Genomic DNA, 14,788 nt, shown 5'->3' with positions numbered 1-14,788 from the left:
TACATCATCCGGATAAAGGTTCTGATCTGTTTAGATCATCCAGCTGAAGGTTCTGATCCATTTACATCATCCGGTTAAAGGTTCTGATCCATTTACATCATCCGGTTAAAGGTTCTGATCCGTTTAGATCATCCAGCTGAAGGTTCTGATCTGATCAAGTCAGCTGAAGGAAAAGAACTCTTCCAGAACCAGCCCTTCTAGATTAACGGATCTATGATGGCAGCCTGTTCAGCCATCATAATCTGGTAATTCTTATGATTTAAATGAATCTCTTGTTTACCGTATTACATGGTATATTTGACCAGGTTGATTATTGAGATGAACACATTTGCTCGTCTCATTGTGCTGCACTTTTCTTGAATGTTTTATTTTGAACTAATACATTTCTTCTGAGTTGCTGGTTCCAGTGTGGCCAGTGGGTGGTGCCAGTGGGGGGGTCCAATGAGGCCGGTGGGCGATTCCAGTGAGGCCAGTGGGGGGTTCAGGTGAGGCCAGTTCTGGCTCAGAAGAGGCGGTTCTGGAAAGAATAAGTTCTGGCCCAGAGGAGGTGGTTCTGGATGAAGAAGTTCTGGCCCAGAGGAGGTGGTTCTGGATGAAGAAGTTCTGGCCCAGAGGAGGTGGTTCTGGATGAAGAAGTTCTGGCCCAGAGGAGGTGGTTCTGGATGAAGAAGTTCTGGCCCAGAGGAGGTGGTTCTGGATGAAGAAGTTCTGGCCCAGAGGAGGTGGTTCTGGATGAAGAAGTTCTGGCCCAGAGGAGGTGGTTCTGGATGAAGAAGTTCTGGCCCAGAGGAGGTGGTTCTGGATGAAGAAGTTCTGGCCCAGAGGAGGTGGTTCTGGATGAAGAAGTTCTGGCCCAGAGGAGGTGGTTCTGGATGAAGAAGTTCTGGCCCAGAGGAGATGGTTCTGGATGAAGAAGTTCTGGCCCAGAGGAGGTGGTTCTGGATGAAGTTCTGGCCCAGAGGAGGTGGTTCTGGATGAAGAAGTTCTGGCCCAGAGGAGGTGGTTCTGGATGAAGTTCTGGCCCAGAGGAGGTGGTTCTGGATGAAGTTCTGGCCCAGAGGAGGTGGTTCTGGATGAAGTTCTGGCCCAGAGGAGATGGTTCTGGATGAAGAAGTTCTGGCCCAGAGGAGGTGGTTCTGGATGAAGAAGTTCTGGCCCAGAGGAGGTGGTTCTGGATGAAGAAGTTCTGGCCCAGAGGAGATGGTTCTGGATGAAGAAGTTCTGGCCCAGAGGAGGTAGTTCTGGATGAAGAAGTTCTGGCCCAGAGGAGATGGTTCTGGATGAAGAAGTTCTGGCCCAGAGGAGGTGGTTCGGGATGAAGAAGTTCTGGCCCAGAGGAGATGGTTCTGGATGAAGAAGTTCTGGCCCAGAGGAGGTGGTTCTGGATGAAGTTCTGGCCCAGAGGAGGTGGTTCTGGATGAAGAAGTTCTGGCCCAGAGGAGGTGGTTCTGGATGAAGTTCTGGCCCAGAGGAGGTGGTTCTGGATGAAGTTCTGGCCCAGAGGAGGTGGTTCTGGATGAAGTTCTGGCCCAGAGGAGATGGTTCTGGATGAAGAAGTTCTGGCCCAGAGGAGGTGGTTCTGGATGAAGAAGTTCTGGCCCAGAGGAGGTGGTTCTGGATGAAGTTCTGGCCCAGAGGAGACGGTTCTGGATAAAGAAGTTCTGGCCCAGAGGAGGTGGTTCTGGATGAAGTTCTGGCCCAGAGGAGATGGTTCTGGATGAAGAAGTTCTGGCCCAGAGGAGGTGGTTCTGGATGAAGTTCTGGCCCAGAGGAGATGGTTCTGGATGAAGAAGTTCTGGCCCAGAGGAGATGGTTCTGGATGAAGAAGTTCTGGCCCAGAAGAGACGGTTCTGGATGAAGAAGTTCTGGCCCAGAGGAGATGGTTCTGGATGAAGAAGTTCTGGCCCAGAGGAGATGGTTCTGGATGAAGTTCTGGCCCAGAGGAGGTGGTTCTGGATGAAGAAGTTCTGGCCCAGAGGAGATGGTTCTGGATGAAGAAGTTCTGGCCCAGAAGAGACGGTTCTGGATGAAGAAGTTCTGGCCCAGAGGAGATGGTTCTGGATGAAGAAGTTCTGGCCCAGAGGAGGTGGTTCTGGATGAAGTTCTGGCCCAGAGGAGATGGTTCTGGATGAAGAAGTTCTGGCCCAGAGGAGATGGTTCTGGATGAAGACGTTCTGGCCCAGAAGAGACGGTTCTGGATGAAGAAGTTCTGGCCCAGAGGAGATGGTTCTGGATGAAGACGTTCTGGCCCAGAGGAGATGGTTCTGGATGAAGAAGTTCTGGCCCAGAGGAGACGGTTCTGAATGAAGAAGTTCTGGCCCAGAGGAGATGGTTCTGGATGAAGAAGTTCTGGCCCAGAGGAGACGGTTCTGAATGAAGAAGTTCTGGCCCAGAGGAGATGGTTCTGGATGAAGAAGTTCTGGCCCAGAAGAGACGGTTCTGGATGAAGAAGTTCTGGCCCAGAGGAGATGGTTCTGGATGAAGAAGTTCTGGCCCAGAGGAGATGGTTCTGGATGAAGAAGTTCTGGCCCAGAGGAGACGGTTCTGAATGAAGAAGTTCTGGCCCAGAGGAGATGGTTCTGGATGAAGAAGTTCTGGCCCAGAAGAGACGGTTCTGGATGAAGAAGTTCTGGCCCAGAGGAGATGGTTCCGGATGAAGAAGTTCTGGCCCAGAGGAGATGGTTCTGGATGAAGAAGTTCTGGCCCAGAGGAGGTGGTTCTGGATGAAGTTCTGGCCCAGAGGAGATGGTTCTGGATGAAGTTCTGGCCCAGAGGAGGTAGTTCTGGATGAAGTTCTGGCCCAGAGGAGATGGTTCTGGATGAAGTTCTGGCCCAGAGGAGGTGGTTCTGGATGAAGAAGTTCTGGCCCAGAGGAGGTGGTTCTGGATGAAGTTCTGGCCCAGAGGAGGTAGTTCTGGATGAAGTTCTGGCCCAGAGGAGGTAGTTCTGGATGAAGTTCTGGCCCAGAGGAGATGGTTCTGGATGAAGAAGTTCTGGCCCAGAGGAGACGGTTCTGGATGAAGAAGTTCTGGCCCAGAAGAGACGGTTCTGGATGAAGAAGTTCTGGCCCAGAGGAGATGGTTCTGGATGAAGAAGTTCTGGCCCAGAGGAGATGGTTCTGGATGAAGAAGTTCTGGCCCAGAGGAGGTAGTTCTGGATGAAGAAGTTCTGGCCCAGAGGAGATGGTTCTGGATGAAGTTCTGGCCCAGAGGAGGTAGTTCTGGATGAAGTTCTGGCCCAGAGGAGATGGTTCTGGATGAAGAAGTTCTGGCCCAGAGGAGGTGGTTCTGGATGAAGAAGTTCTGGCCCAGAGGAGGTGGTTCTGGATGAAGAAGTTCTGGCCCAGAGGAGATGGTTCTGGATGAAGAAGTTCTGGCCCAGAGGAGGTGGTTCTGGATGAAGAAGTTCTGGCCCAGAGGAGATGGTTCTGGATGAAGAAGTTCTGGCCCAGAGGAGGTGGTTCTGGATGAAGTTCTGGCCCAGAGGAGGTGGTTCTGGATGAAGAAGTTCTGGCCCAGAGGAGGTGGTTCTGGATGAAGTTCTGGCCCAGAGGAGGTGGTTCTGGATGAAGTTCTGGCCCAGAGGAGGTGGTTCTGGATGAAGTTCTGGCCCAGAGGAGATGGTTCTGGATGAAGAAGTTCTGGCCCAGAGGAGGTGGTTCTGGATGAAGAAGTTCTGGCCCAGAGGAGGTGGTTCTGGATGAAGAAGTTCTGGCCCAGAGGAGATGGTTCTGGATGAAGAAGTTCTGGCCCAGAGGAGGTAGTTCTGGATGAAGAAGTTCTGGCCCAGAGGAGATGGTTCTGGATGAAGAAGTTCTGGCCCAGAGGAGGTGGTTCGGGATGAAGAAGTTCTGGCCCAGAGGAGATGGTTCTGGATGAAGAAGTTCTGGCCCAGAGGAGGTGGTTCTGGATGAAGTTCTGGCCCAGAGGAGGTGGTTCTGGATGAAGAAGTTCTGGCCCAGAGGAGGTGGTTCTGGATGAAGTTCTGGCCCAGAGGAGGTGGTTCTGGATGAAGTTCTGGCCCAGAGGAGGTGGTTCTGGATGAAGTTCTGGCCCAGAGGAGATGGTTCTGGATGAAGAAGTTCTGGCCCAGAGGAGGTGGTTCTGGATGAAGAAGTTCTGGCCCAGAGGAGGTGGTTCTGGATGAAGTTCTGGCCCAGAGGAGACGGTTCTGGATAAAGAAGTTCTGGCCCAGAGGAGGTGGTTCTGGATGAAGTTCTGGCCCAGAGGAGATGGTTCTGGATGAAGAAGTTCTGGCCCAGAGGAGGTGGTTCTGGATGAAGTTCTGGCCCAGAGGAGATGGTTCTGGATGAAGAAGTTCTGGCCCAGAGGAGATGGTTCTGGATGAAGAAGTTCTGGCCCAGAAGAGACGGTTCTGGATGAAGAAGTTCTGGCCCAGAGGAGATGGTTCTGGATGAAGAAGTTCTGGCCCAGAGGAGATGGTTCTGGATGAAGTTCTGGCCCAGAGGAGGTGGTTCTGGATGAAGAAGTTCTGGCCCAGAGGAGATGGTTCTGGATGAAGAAGTTCTGGCCCAGAAGAGACGGTTCTGGATGAAGAAGTTCTGGCCCAGAGGAGATGGTTCTGGATGAAGAAGTTCTGGCCCAGAGGAGGTGGTTCTGGATGAAGTTCTGGCCCAGAGGAGATGGTTCTGGATGAAGAAGTTCTGGCCCAGAGGAGATGGTTCTGGATGAAGACGTTCTGGCCCAGAAGAGACGGTTCTGGATGAAGAAGTTCTGGCCCAGAGGAGATGGTTCTGGATGAAGAAGTTCTGGCCCAGAGGAGATGGTTCTGGATGAAGAAGTTCTGGCCCAGAGGAGACGGTTCTGAATGAAGAAGTTCTGGCCCAGAGGAGATGGTTCTGGATGAAGAAGTTCTGGCCCAGAGGAGACGGTTCTGAATGAAGAAGTTCTGGCCCAGAGGAGATGGTTCTGGATGAAGAAGTTCTGGCCCAGAAGAGACGGTTCTGGATGAAGAAGTTCTGGCCCAGAGGAGATGGTTCTGGATGAAGAAGTTCTGGCCCAGAGGAGATGGTTCTGGATGAAGAAGTTCTGGCCCAGAGGAGACGGTTCTGAATGAAGAAGTTCTGGCCCAGAGGAGATGGTTCTGGATGAAGAAGTTCTGGCCCAGAAGAGACGGTTCTGGATGAAGAAGTTCTGGCCCAGAGGAGATGGTTCCGGATGAAGAAGTTCTGGCCCAGAGGAGATGGTTCTGGATGAAGAAGTTCTGGCCCAGAGGAGGTGGTTCTGGTTGAAGTTCTGGCCCAGAGGAGATGGTTCTGGATGAAGTTCTGGCCCAGAGGAGGTAGTTCTGGATGAAGTTCTGGCCCAGAGGAGATGGTTCTGGATGAAGTTCTGGCCCAGAGGAGGTGGTTCTGGATGAAGAAGTTCTGGCCCAGAGGAGGTGGTTCTGGATGAAGTTCTGGCCCAGAGGAGGTAGTTCTGGATGAAGTTCTGGCCCAGAGGAGGTAGTTCTGGATGAAGTTCTGGCCCAGAGGAGATGGTTCTGGATGAAGAAGTTCTGGCCCAGAGGAGACGGTTCTGGATGAAGAAGTTCTGGCCCAGAAGAGACGGTTCTGGATGAAGAAGTTCTGGCCCAGAGGAGATGGTTCTGGATGAAGAAGTTCTGGCCCAGAGGAGATGGTTCTGGATGAAGAAGTTCTGGCCCAGAGGAGGTAGTTCTGGATGAAGAAGTTCTGGCCCAGAGGAGGTGGTTCTGGATGAAGTTCTGGCCCAGAGGAGGTAGTTCTGGATGAAGTTCTGGCCCAGAGGAGGTAGTTCTGGATGAAGTTCTGGCCCAGAGGAGATGGTTCTGGATGAAGAAGTTCTGGCCCAGAGGAGACGGTTCTGGATGAAGAAGTTCTGGCCCAGAAGAGACGGTTCTGGATGAAGAAGTTCTGGCCCAGAGGAGATGGTTCTGGATGAAGAAGTTCTGGCCCAGAGGAGATGGTTCTGGATGAAGAAGTTCTGGCCCAGAGGAGGTAGTTCTGGATGAAGTTCTGGCCCAGAGGAGATGGTTCTGGATGAAGAAGTTCTGGCCCAGAGGAGATGGTTCTGGATGAAGAAGTTCTGGCCCAGAAGAGACGGTTCTGGATGAAGAAGTTCTGGCCCAGAAGAGACGGTTCTGGATGAAGAAGTTCAGGCCCAGAGGAGATGGTTCTGGATGAAGAAGTTCTGGCCCAGAGGAGATGGTTCTGGATGAAGAAGTTCTGGCCCAGAGGAGGTGGTTCTGGATGAAGAAGTTCTGGCCCAGAGGAGATGGTTCTGGATGAAGTTCTGGCCCAGAGGAGACGGTTCTGGATGAAGAAGTTCTGGCCCAGAGGAGATGGTTCTGGATGAAGTTCTGGCCCAGAGGAGATGGTTCTGGATGAAGAAGTTCTGGCCCAGAGGAGATGGTTCTGGATGAAGAAGTTCTGGCCCAGAAGAGACGGTTCTGGATGAAGAAGTTCTGGCCCAGAGGAGATGGTTCTGGATGAAGAAGTTCTGGCCCAGAGGAGATGGTTCTGGATGAAGAAGTTCTGGCCCAGAGGAGGTAGTTCTGGATGAAGAAGTTCTGGCCCAGAGGAGGTGGTTCTGGATGAAGTTCTGGCCCAGAGGAGATGGTTCTGGATGAAGAAGTTCTGGCCCAGAGGAGGTGGTTCTGGATGAAGAAGTTCTGGCCCAGAGGAGATGGTTCTGGATGAAGAAGTTCTGGCCCAGAGGAGGTAGTTCTGGATGAAGAAGTTCTGGCCCAGAGGAGGCGGTTCTGGATGAAGAAGTTCTGGCCCAGAGGAGACGGTGCTGGATGAAGAAGTTCTGGCCCAGAGGAGGCGGTTCTGGATGAAGAAGTTCTGGCCCAGAGGAGACGGTGCTGGATGAAGAAGTTCTGGCCCAGAAGAGACGGTTCTGGATGAAGAAGTTCTGGCCCAGATGAGATGGTTCTGGATGAAGAAGTTCTGGCCCAGAAGAGACGGTTCTGGATGAAGAAGTTCTGGCCCAGAGGAGGCGGTTCTGGATGAAGAAGTTCTGGCCCAGAGGAGACGGTGCTGGATGAAGAAGTTCTGGCCCAGAGGAGGCGGTTCTGGATGAAGAAGTTCTGGCCCAGAGGAGACGGTGCTGGATGAAGAAGTTCTGGCCCAGAGGAGACGGTTCTGGATGAAGAAGTTCTGGCCCAGAGGAGGCGGTTCTGGATGAAGAAGTTCTGGCCCAGAGGAGGCGGTTCTGGATGAAGAAGTTCTGGCCCAGAGGAGACGGTGCTGGATGAAGAAGTTCTGGCCCAGAAGAGACGGTTCTGGTCCAGAGGAGACGGTTCTGGATGAAGAAGTTCTGGCCCAGAGGAGACGGTTCTGGATAAAGAAGTTCTGGCCCAGAGGAGATGGTTCTGGATGAAGAAGTTCTGGCCCAGAGGAGACGGTTCTGGAGTTATTTCAGGAATGTGGAGTTCTAATGATAGGCGGGCTGTGGTTTCCTCCACAGAGATGGAGTAACAGCAGAACCAGAACCAGAACTCGGACCCAGACTGTAAATCAGCCTGTTGTTATTGTTGCTGCTGGGCGGGTCGCTGTAGGAGGGGGGCAGAACCGGTGGGTCACATGACCACAGCCCACTTCCTGCCAAACACACAATAAGACACCAGGACCTGCAGACCCACTCAGAAACCTCCAGAACCACCATCCATCTGAAGCTTCAGGACCGACCCGTTTGGACCAGCATGTGGATGTTTGTGATCTTCATCAGCCTGCTGGATCAGAACCAGGCAGCTCCTGTAAGAATGGATCTCATTATGGGTTCATCAGAACCGAGTCGGATCAGTGACCCGTGTTTGTGTTTGAACAGCTACCAGAACACCATGGAGCATTCCAGAAGGTTCTGCAGGATCAGCTGGCCCAAACCGCAGTAAGTCTGTAAACCCAGGAGGTGGTCTGAACCAGAACCCTGTCTGGTTCTGAACCAGAACCATGTCTGGTTCTTATAACTAGAGAAAGGTCACACCGGGCTGAAGGCCTTTGGACATGTCAGGTACTGGACCTCAGAACATCAGAACTAACCGTTCAGATATGAACTGAGTTCAGATGTTCTCTTTTGTTCTTTGGACCTTGGTTCTGTTCCTGTTGTTGATCAGAACTTTACCGGAACCATCTGAGGTCAGAGAGCTGCTGTGGTTCTGGTTGGAGTCCGATTGGGTCTGAGTGGGGTTAGGTTTGGTCTCATTGGGGAGTCACTGGGTCCATGCTGGGTGTGAGTGGGTCTTAGTGGGTCTTAGTGGGTTCATAGTGGGTCTGGGTGAGTTTATAGTGAGTATTAGTGGGACTGAGTGGGTTATGGTGGGTCTTAGTGGGTTTATAGTGAGTTTTATTGCCACTGCAGCACGGGAGTCATTTTTAAATAAAGTTCTTACTGACTTATTATTTCTGGAATAACTAGATAAACAGATCTTTCCTGCAGGCGTATTAATGGGAGACAGATAGATGAGTTATGAGCATCAATCCTCTGTTGATGTTTAAAAAGCAACTGCTCCAGAGGGAATTGCCCCGAACACTTTGCTGAACTCCATGGCTGTTACAGCAATATCCCACTCTGCCAGAAATTCCCCATAGGATAGAAGAAGGACCTCGTTATTAAAAAGATGATCTATAAGTACGATAGTTTTCTGAAACCAGTTTCCCATAAAGACTGATGTGTGTTCATATTAAATATATTTGTTATTCCAGATGTGATATTTATGTGGTGAAAAATTGTGCTTATAGATGAGCGACGGTGAAAAGAAGGCTTGGCCATAAAATGCAGAGTTTCAGAGCGATTTTACAAACATCATAATTACACATTAGGAAAGAATAAACGCCACTGATCTGATAATATGTGGAGAGGTTGGTGTTCCATTTGGAGCCAATTGATTTTAAATCTATTATTTAAAGTATAAAATCAAGAAAACTGAGACCATAATTTTTATATCAATCCATATAAAGTCATTTATGGTCTAAATGCTAAAGCTGCATATTTCAAGCCAGAGATGCTTTAGTGAGCAAAGATTCTTCCTCTCAGTGATAAATCCCTTTAGAGCCACTGAGTTAATTTTCTTTGTGTTTTTTCTGTTATTGGATTAAAGTTAGAGGCAAGTCTTCTATGTTGAACTTTCAACAGTAAAAAGCCTGAATATCTCACCTCCATTTTAATAGGAATGTTATAGAGAGCAGAACTGGTTCATTCTTTCATTGCCATTCAGCAACAGGCCGGACGCCCTTAAAAACTCAGCAATTCCCTCTAAAGCAACAGAAATTTGTTTCTCATCTTTTTAAAAAGGTGTAGCATCATCTGCTAGCTGAAAAACAAGTAACGTTTTGTTAAGGAGGGAGACACGTTTGACTAAACTAGCGTTTAAGTGATCAGATAGAAGCTGAGCTACTAAAAGAAAAAGATAAGAGGAGGCAGGACATCGTAGCCCAATGCCTCATGATAAGCCGAGTCTAAGGGACGTACCACCTACTAGTTTAATTGAACTGTAGCTGAGTAAAAGTAGCTGCCAAAGCCAAACTTTTTCAAAGATTGTAAAATGAATCGATGCTCCACTGAATCAAAAGCCTTATAAAAGTCTAAAAATAACATAAAACCATTTTCACAGACGATTCCTGGGTAGTGAAAGATGTCTGATATTAGCCTGATATTGTTGGTTATGTGTCTGACTGTCAGACTGAGTCTCACTCATTATTGAATCCAGTTCCATTTTTAATCTTTTGGCTGAGATGGTAGCAAACATCTTATAATCATTGTTTAGTTTACAAGTTGGGCGCCAATTATCTAAAAATGGTTCTTCTTTACCAGATTTTAGAGTCAATGTCACATAGTTCCATTTACCTTTTAGAAATCTTTTCAACCGTTAAGGCTTTCATAAAGTTATCAGCTGTTCTCTGACAGAATTTGGAGCTGTTCAACTTTTGGTAAAATCACTCCAATCAGAAGCTAGAGATCGATAATCATCAACCATAATTAACACTGTTTATGCTGTTCATTTTGAATGATGTCTCTCAAGATTAAAACAATAATGTGAATTTTGTTCAGCCTTTTCCAGCCAGCTTGTTCTCGATCTAACAAAGGCCTCCGTGGCTTTTTGTTTAACAGATCATCTAATTCAGCTTCTAGGTTCCAAAGCTCCTGGTTCTCCTCTGCTGATAATGAATTAGGGAGGTTTGGGCATAAGTGAGAGATCCTGGTGATCACACTGACCTTTGGGCTCCTTTGTTTTTAGCAATATCACCACTAACTTTCCTAAAATACTGACCAATCTAATTTAAAACGTTTAACAATATTGTTTTTCTCTTTTGGCCTCAGACCAATAATAGGTAGTCCATAATTTGACCTGTTCCTTAACTGTGTTGATTAATAATAACAAACTATTGAGTTTCCAGAAGGCTGAATGAGAGATTTAGAGGTAGATAGGTTCCTCCTGGTTATACTCTTACAGCAGTGTGTCGCAGTGAGCTTGATGCAGACATTTTTGATTTATGCTCAATATTGAAGCGTGGTCTGCGCTACACGCTGTGGGTCTAGATACGGCCGAGGCGGCGAGGAAGTGGGGGCGAGTTTAGTCCGACGGCGGAGGGACATGAGGGCCAAAAAGAGCGGAGATCCAGCTGGAAAAAGGGTCCCAGTGTTCTCACGCACCTCGCTCTTCTAGCGGGTCAAACTTCACAAGTTGTTTTCCGCAATTTCAGTTATAAAACCAAACCAGCCGGCCTCCTGTCTGCGGTCAGCTACAATTAGGGAGAGGAGCAGCGGAGCGTCTGTGGGGGGGGGCGGGACGTCTGGAGCCGAGTCTGTCCCCTCAGCAGGTCCATCCGGGTGCAGAGTCTGTCCCCTCAGCGGGTCCATCCGGGTGCAGAGTCTGTCCACTCAGCGGGTCCATCTGGGTGCAGAGTCTGTCCCCTCAGTGGGTCCATCTGGGTGCAGAGTCTGTCCCCTCAGCGGGTCCATCTGGGTGCAGAGTCTGTCCCCTCAGCGGGTCCATCCGGGTGCAGAGTCTGTCCCCTCAGTGGGTCCATCTGGGTGCAGAGTCTGTCCCCTCAGCGGGTCCATCTGGGTGCAGAGTCTGTCCCCTCAGCGGGTCCATCTAATGTCCACAGAGTCACGAACAGAACCAAAGATCCATCCAGAACCAGAACACTCCTCACATCCACTCTGCTGCTGTAGCAGAACTAATCACTGTGTCTGCAGGTCACTGGCACGCCTCCTGTCCCCCAGCAGAAGACATCGTCCTCATCTTCCTCCTCCTCCTCTTCCTCTTCATCTTCCTCTTCAGACTCCTCAGAGTCCAGTCAGCAGCCCATGGTAAGAACCAAACCAGAACCAGAACAGTCCAGTTCTAGTTCAGGTGAATATCCACGCCCTGCAGCAGTCCAGGAAGTAATCACTACATTACCCAGAATGCTCAGCAGCAGCAGCAGTCAGAGGTTCTGATTAGGAGGTCAGAACCAGAACCACAGCTTAGTTAAACCGTGGTTCTGAAATTTAGAACAGCTGCAGGATTTCCTGTTTGCTCTGATCCCAGAAAATAAACCGATAAAAACTTTATTTACTTAAAGTCCAGGTGACATGCTAAAAAAACTAAACTTTATTAATAATAACGACAAACAAACAAAAGAAAAAAAACAAACAAAGAAAATATAAAAAAAAAAAAAAACAAAATGAGACAATTTACTGTGTTTAATGAAATATAAGCATCAAATATTACAGAGAAGCAAAGGTTCTCCCACTTTAACGAAGGAATCCATCACTTCCTGCTTCCCTGGAGAATAAAACCGGACCAGAACCTGGTTCTGTTCTCCACAGGAGGAGGAGAGAAACAGATGATGTTATAAGGCAGCCATGTTGGATGTGGGGCCTGTAGAGGAGCGACTCCGCGGGGCGTTCATGTTCTGTCAGTGAGAAACAGACGGATCAGAACCTTTTACCTGCAGGAAGAAGCGGGTCGGACAGAACCACCAAACATCATGATGGATCCAAAGATTGAAGTGAAACAGAAGCTCCTGATCGGATCTCTGATTGGTCCGATCCAGCTGCCAATCAAACTTCATTTAGTGAGCAAATAATAAAAACAGGAAGAAGAAAATCAAACAGAGAGAACTGATACCAGCAGCAGAGATCCCTACAAGTTTTTATTTATTTTCTAAATAAAAACAGGAAGAGCCGACAGCATCAAAGATCTACGATCACTGAGATGTTTCACTACTAGCAGTAAATGTGACTGTTTCCACAGATGTTCCAACCGCTGAAGGACCGACAGCAGCTGGAGAACACGGTAACACCCTCACACCCTGAGCCGCGCTCTGTCCGACCCCCAGGGCCCGATTCAGAAAGTGGGATTATCCTAATCTGAGTGGGGAGCAGTAATCCTGGTTATGATCAGGAGGTTCTCTCTAGAACAGGTGATATCAGCCCGTTCACTGATACCTGAGTTTAGTCACCTGACTGTCATCCAGAGAAATGACCGTGATGCTCAGAAACCAGCAACCAGAGCTGCTTAATCTGGGAATAAACTGGAATAAATCAGGATAAACTGGAATATCCTGGTTTATAGCCTGGTCCAGCTTTCTGAAACGGGCCCAGGTGTCCTCAGAGGACAACCATCACCTGTCTGACATCACTGTAATAATGATGATGTCATTTCCTGTAGGCAGTGGAGCAGGTGGACTCACTGGAGGTGAGATGTCAAAGTTTATCTAAGTTCACTTTCAGGCAGAAGGTCACATGACCCTCCCTGTGTCTGTGTTTCAGAGCTCAGAGCTCCTGCTGCCTCCCAGTAACACCAGCAGCACCAGTCTGAGAGACGGAGGACCTGCTGAGGGCCCAGAAGGTCAACATGAGGTGACTGTCTCCTCCTCCTCCCCCGACCAACATGACACTCACCCCCCTAAGTGGACTCCACCCCTCTAACATGTCTCCTCCCCCATAAGTGGACCACCCCTTCCAACTTGGCTCCTCGCCTCCAACATTGCTCCTCCCGCCTAATTGGAATCCTTTGTTCTAACATGCGACCCCCCCACCCCTGCTCAAACATGACCCTTCCCACTTAATTGGTCTCCTCCCCTCCAATACGGCCCCTCCCCTAATTTGAATCCTCCTCTCTAACATGACTCCTTCCCTCTAACATGACTCCTTCCCTCTAACATGACTCCTCTAACATGACTCCTTCCCTCTAACATGACTCCTTCCCGCTAACATGACTCCTTCTCTCTAACATGACTCCTCAAACATGACTCCTACCTTCTAACAAGACTCCTCTCCTCTAACATGACTCCTTCCCTCTAACATGACTCCTTCCCTCTAACATGACTCCTTCCCTCTAACATGACTCCTTCCCTCTAACATGACTCCTCTAACATGACTCCTTCCCTCTAACATGACTCCTTCCCTCTAACATGACTCCTTCCCTCTAACATGACTCCTCTAACATGACTCCTCCCCTCTAACATGACTCCTTTCCTCTAACATGAGTCCTTCGCCCTAACATGACTCCCCCTGTCTTGTGTCTCTGCCCCTCAGGTCATGCTGCAGACTTTGCACCACCTCCTGAGTCCAAACACAGAAACTCCTCAAATCAACAAAGTGGGCGGAGACTTAACTGAAGGGGGTGTATCTGATGAGGAGGTGGGCGGGGCCACTCAGAGATTAACAGCAGGAGATGACAGCGGGGCCCAGGAGGAGAGGAAGAACCAGCTTCAACATCTGTCAGACGACAGCATGGAGAGAGAAGATGGCATGACCTTTCACCTTCCAGGTTTCCATGGTAACGAAGCAGAGTTGGAGCTGGCCCTATAACAGAGACCACGCCCCCGGCTGTGACCCGTCATATTTTCTATTTAACATGTTATTAACTGAGCTAACATCCCTACTGTATTGCTAACATGTGTCAATAATCTGGTTTAATAAAAACATTTCAGCTTAATAACAGGAAATAAAGCTCTCAGTTATTGTCTGCCTTAATATAACACAATACTTTCTATAGCATCAATTCATATCACGTCATCTCAGGTCACTTTCCAGTTCACCAGATCATCCAGTCAGATTGATTCAAAGTTTTCTATCTAAGGAAAACCAGCTGATTGCATCGACTCATTGACTCTTCAGCAATCCCTCACACTAAGCATGCTTGTAGCGACAGTGGAGAGGAAAAACTCCCTTTGAACAGGAAGAAACCTCCAGCAGAACCAGGCTCAGTGTGAGCAGCCATCTGCTGAGGCCCACTGGGGTTCAAGGAGACAGAAGCAGACATAGAAAAAGAAGCATAGATACAAAAGGCAACCGTCAACCAGCTCCACAGGCGGCCCCGTCCAGGAAACACACAGCCAGGCAGACGAGCTCCGAGCCAGCTCCCATGTCAGAGGATGAAGAGAGCACATCCAGTTAGTCACAGTCAGAGAAACAGGACTACACTGGAAAACAGGCCAAGCTCCAACATCTAGAAACAAAGGTGTTGATGGCAGCAGCACAGCTGATATTTCTCTCCAGGATGGAGTCACAGCCAAACAGGAACAGACCAGATGAAGCTACTATGAGAAAAAGCAGAGAGAGCAGAACGTTAGAGATTGAACTAACAGATTCTGCAGAGTGGGAGAATAGAGATAGAATGAAGCAGAATGATGAAAAAGGGGTCCCTATGTCCTCCAGCAGTCTAAGCCTATAGCAGCAGAACTATAGAGATAGATCAGGATAACCTGAGCCACTCTAACTAGAAGCTTTATCAAAAAGGAAAGTTTTAAGCCTAGCCTTAAAAGTAGACAGGGTGTCTGCCTCACGGACTAAAACTGGTAGTTGGTTCC

General features: G+C 49.0%; 1 protein-coding gene across 1 annotated transcript; it reads left to right on the top strand.

Moving 5' to 3' along the window:
- The first annotated feature begins 7,354 nt into the window (after positions 1 to 7,354).
- On the top strand, positions 7,355 to 13,924 carry LOC119775765. Its single transcript, XM_038273839.1, has 7 exons — positions 7,355 to 7,740; positions 7,812 to 7,871; positions 11,184 to 11,297; positions 12,226 to 12,267; positions 12,643 to 12,669; positions 12,744 to 12,833; positions 13,512 to 13,924. Exons 1-7 carry the CDS (start codon positions 7,687 to 7,689, stop codon positions 13,785 to 13,787), a joined length of 663 nt encoding a protein of 220 aa, XP_038129767.1. The 5' UTR covers positions 7,355 to 7,686; the 3' UTR covers positions 13,788 to 13,924.
- Positions 13,925 to 14,788: the final 864 nt, after the last annotated feature.

This window comes from Cyprinodon tularosa, unplaced genomic scaffold (genome assembly GCF_016077235.1).
Source record: "Cyprinodon tularosa strain WSP-4 unplaced genomic scaffold, ASM1607723v1 ctg891, whole genome shotgun sequence".
NCBI lineage: Eukaryota > Metazoa > Chordata > Actinopteri > Cyprinodontiformes > Cyprinodontidae > Cyprinodon > Cyprinodon tularosa.
The sequence above is the reverse complement of the archived record's forward strand: the minus strand, read 5'-3'. Positions and strand labels throughout refer to the sequence as shown.

Excerpts from the sequence above, each read along its gene's own strand:
- LOC119775765 (XM_038273839.1), top strand. The coding sequence starts at position 7,687 with ATGTGGATGTTTGTGATCTTCATCAGCCTGCTGGATCAGAACCAGGCA. Across the intron at positions 7,872-11,183 it reads ATCAGCTGGCCCAAACCGCA|GTCACTGGCACGCCTCCTGT; the intron begins GTAAGTCTGTAA and ends CTGTGTCTGCAG. Across the intron at positions 12,834-13,511 it reads GCCCAGAAGGTCAACATGAG|GTCATGCTGCAGACTTTGCA; the intron begins GTGACTGTCTCC and ends TCTGCCCCTCAG.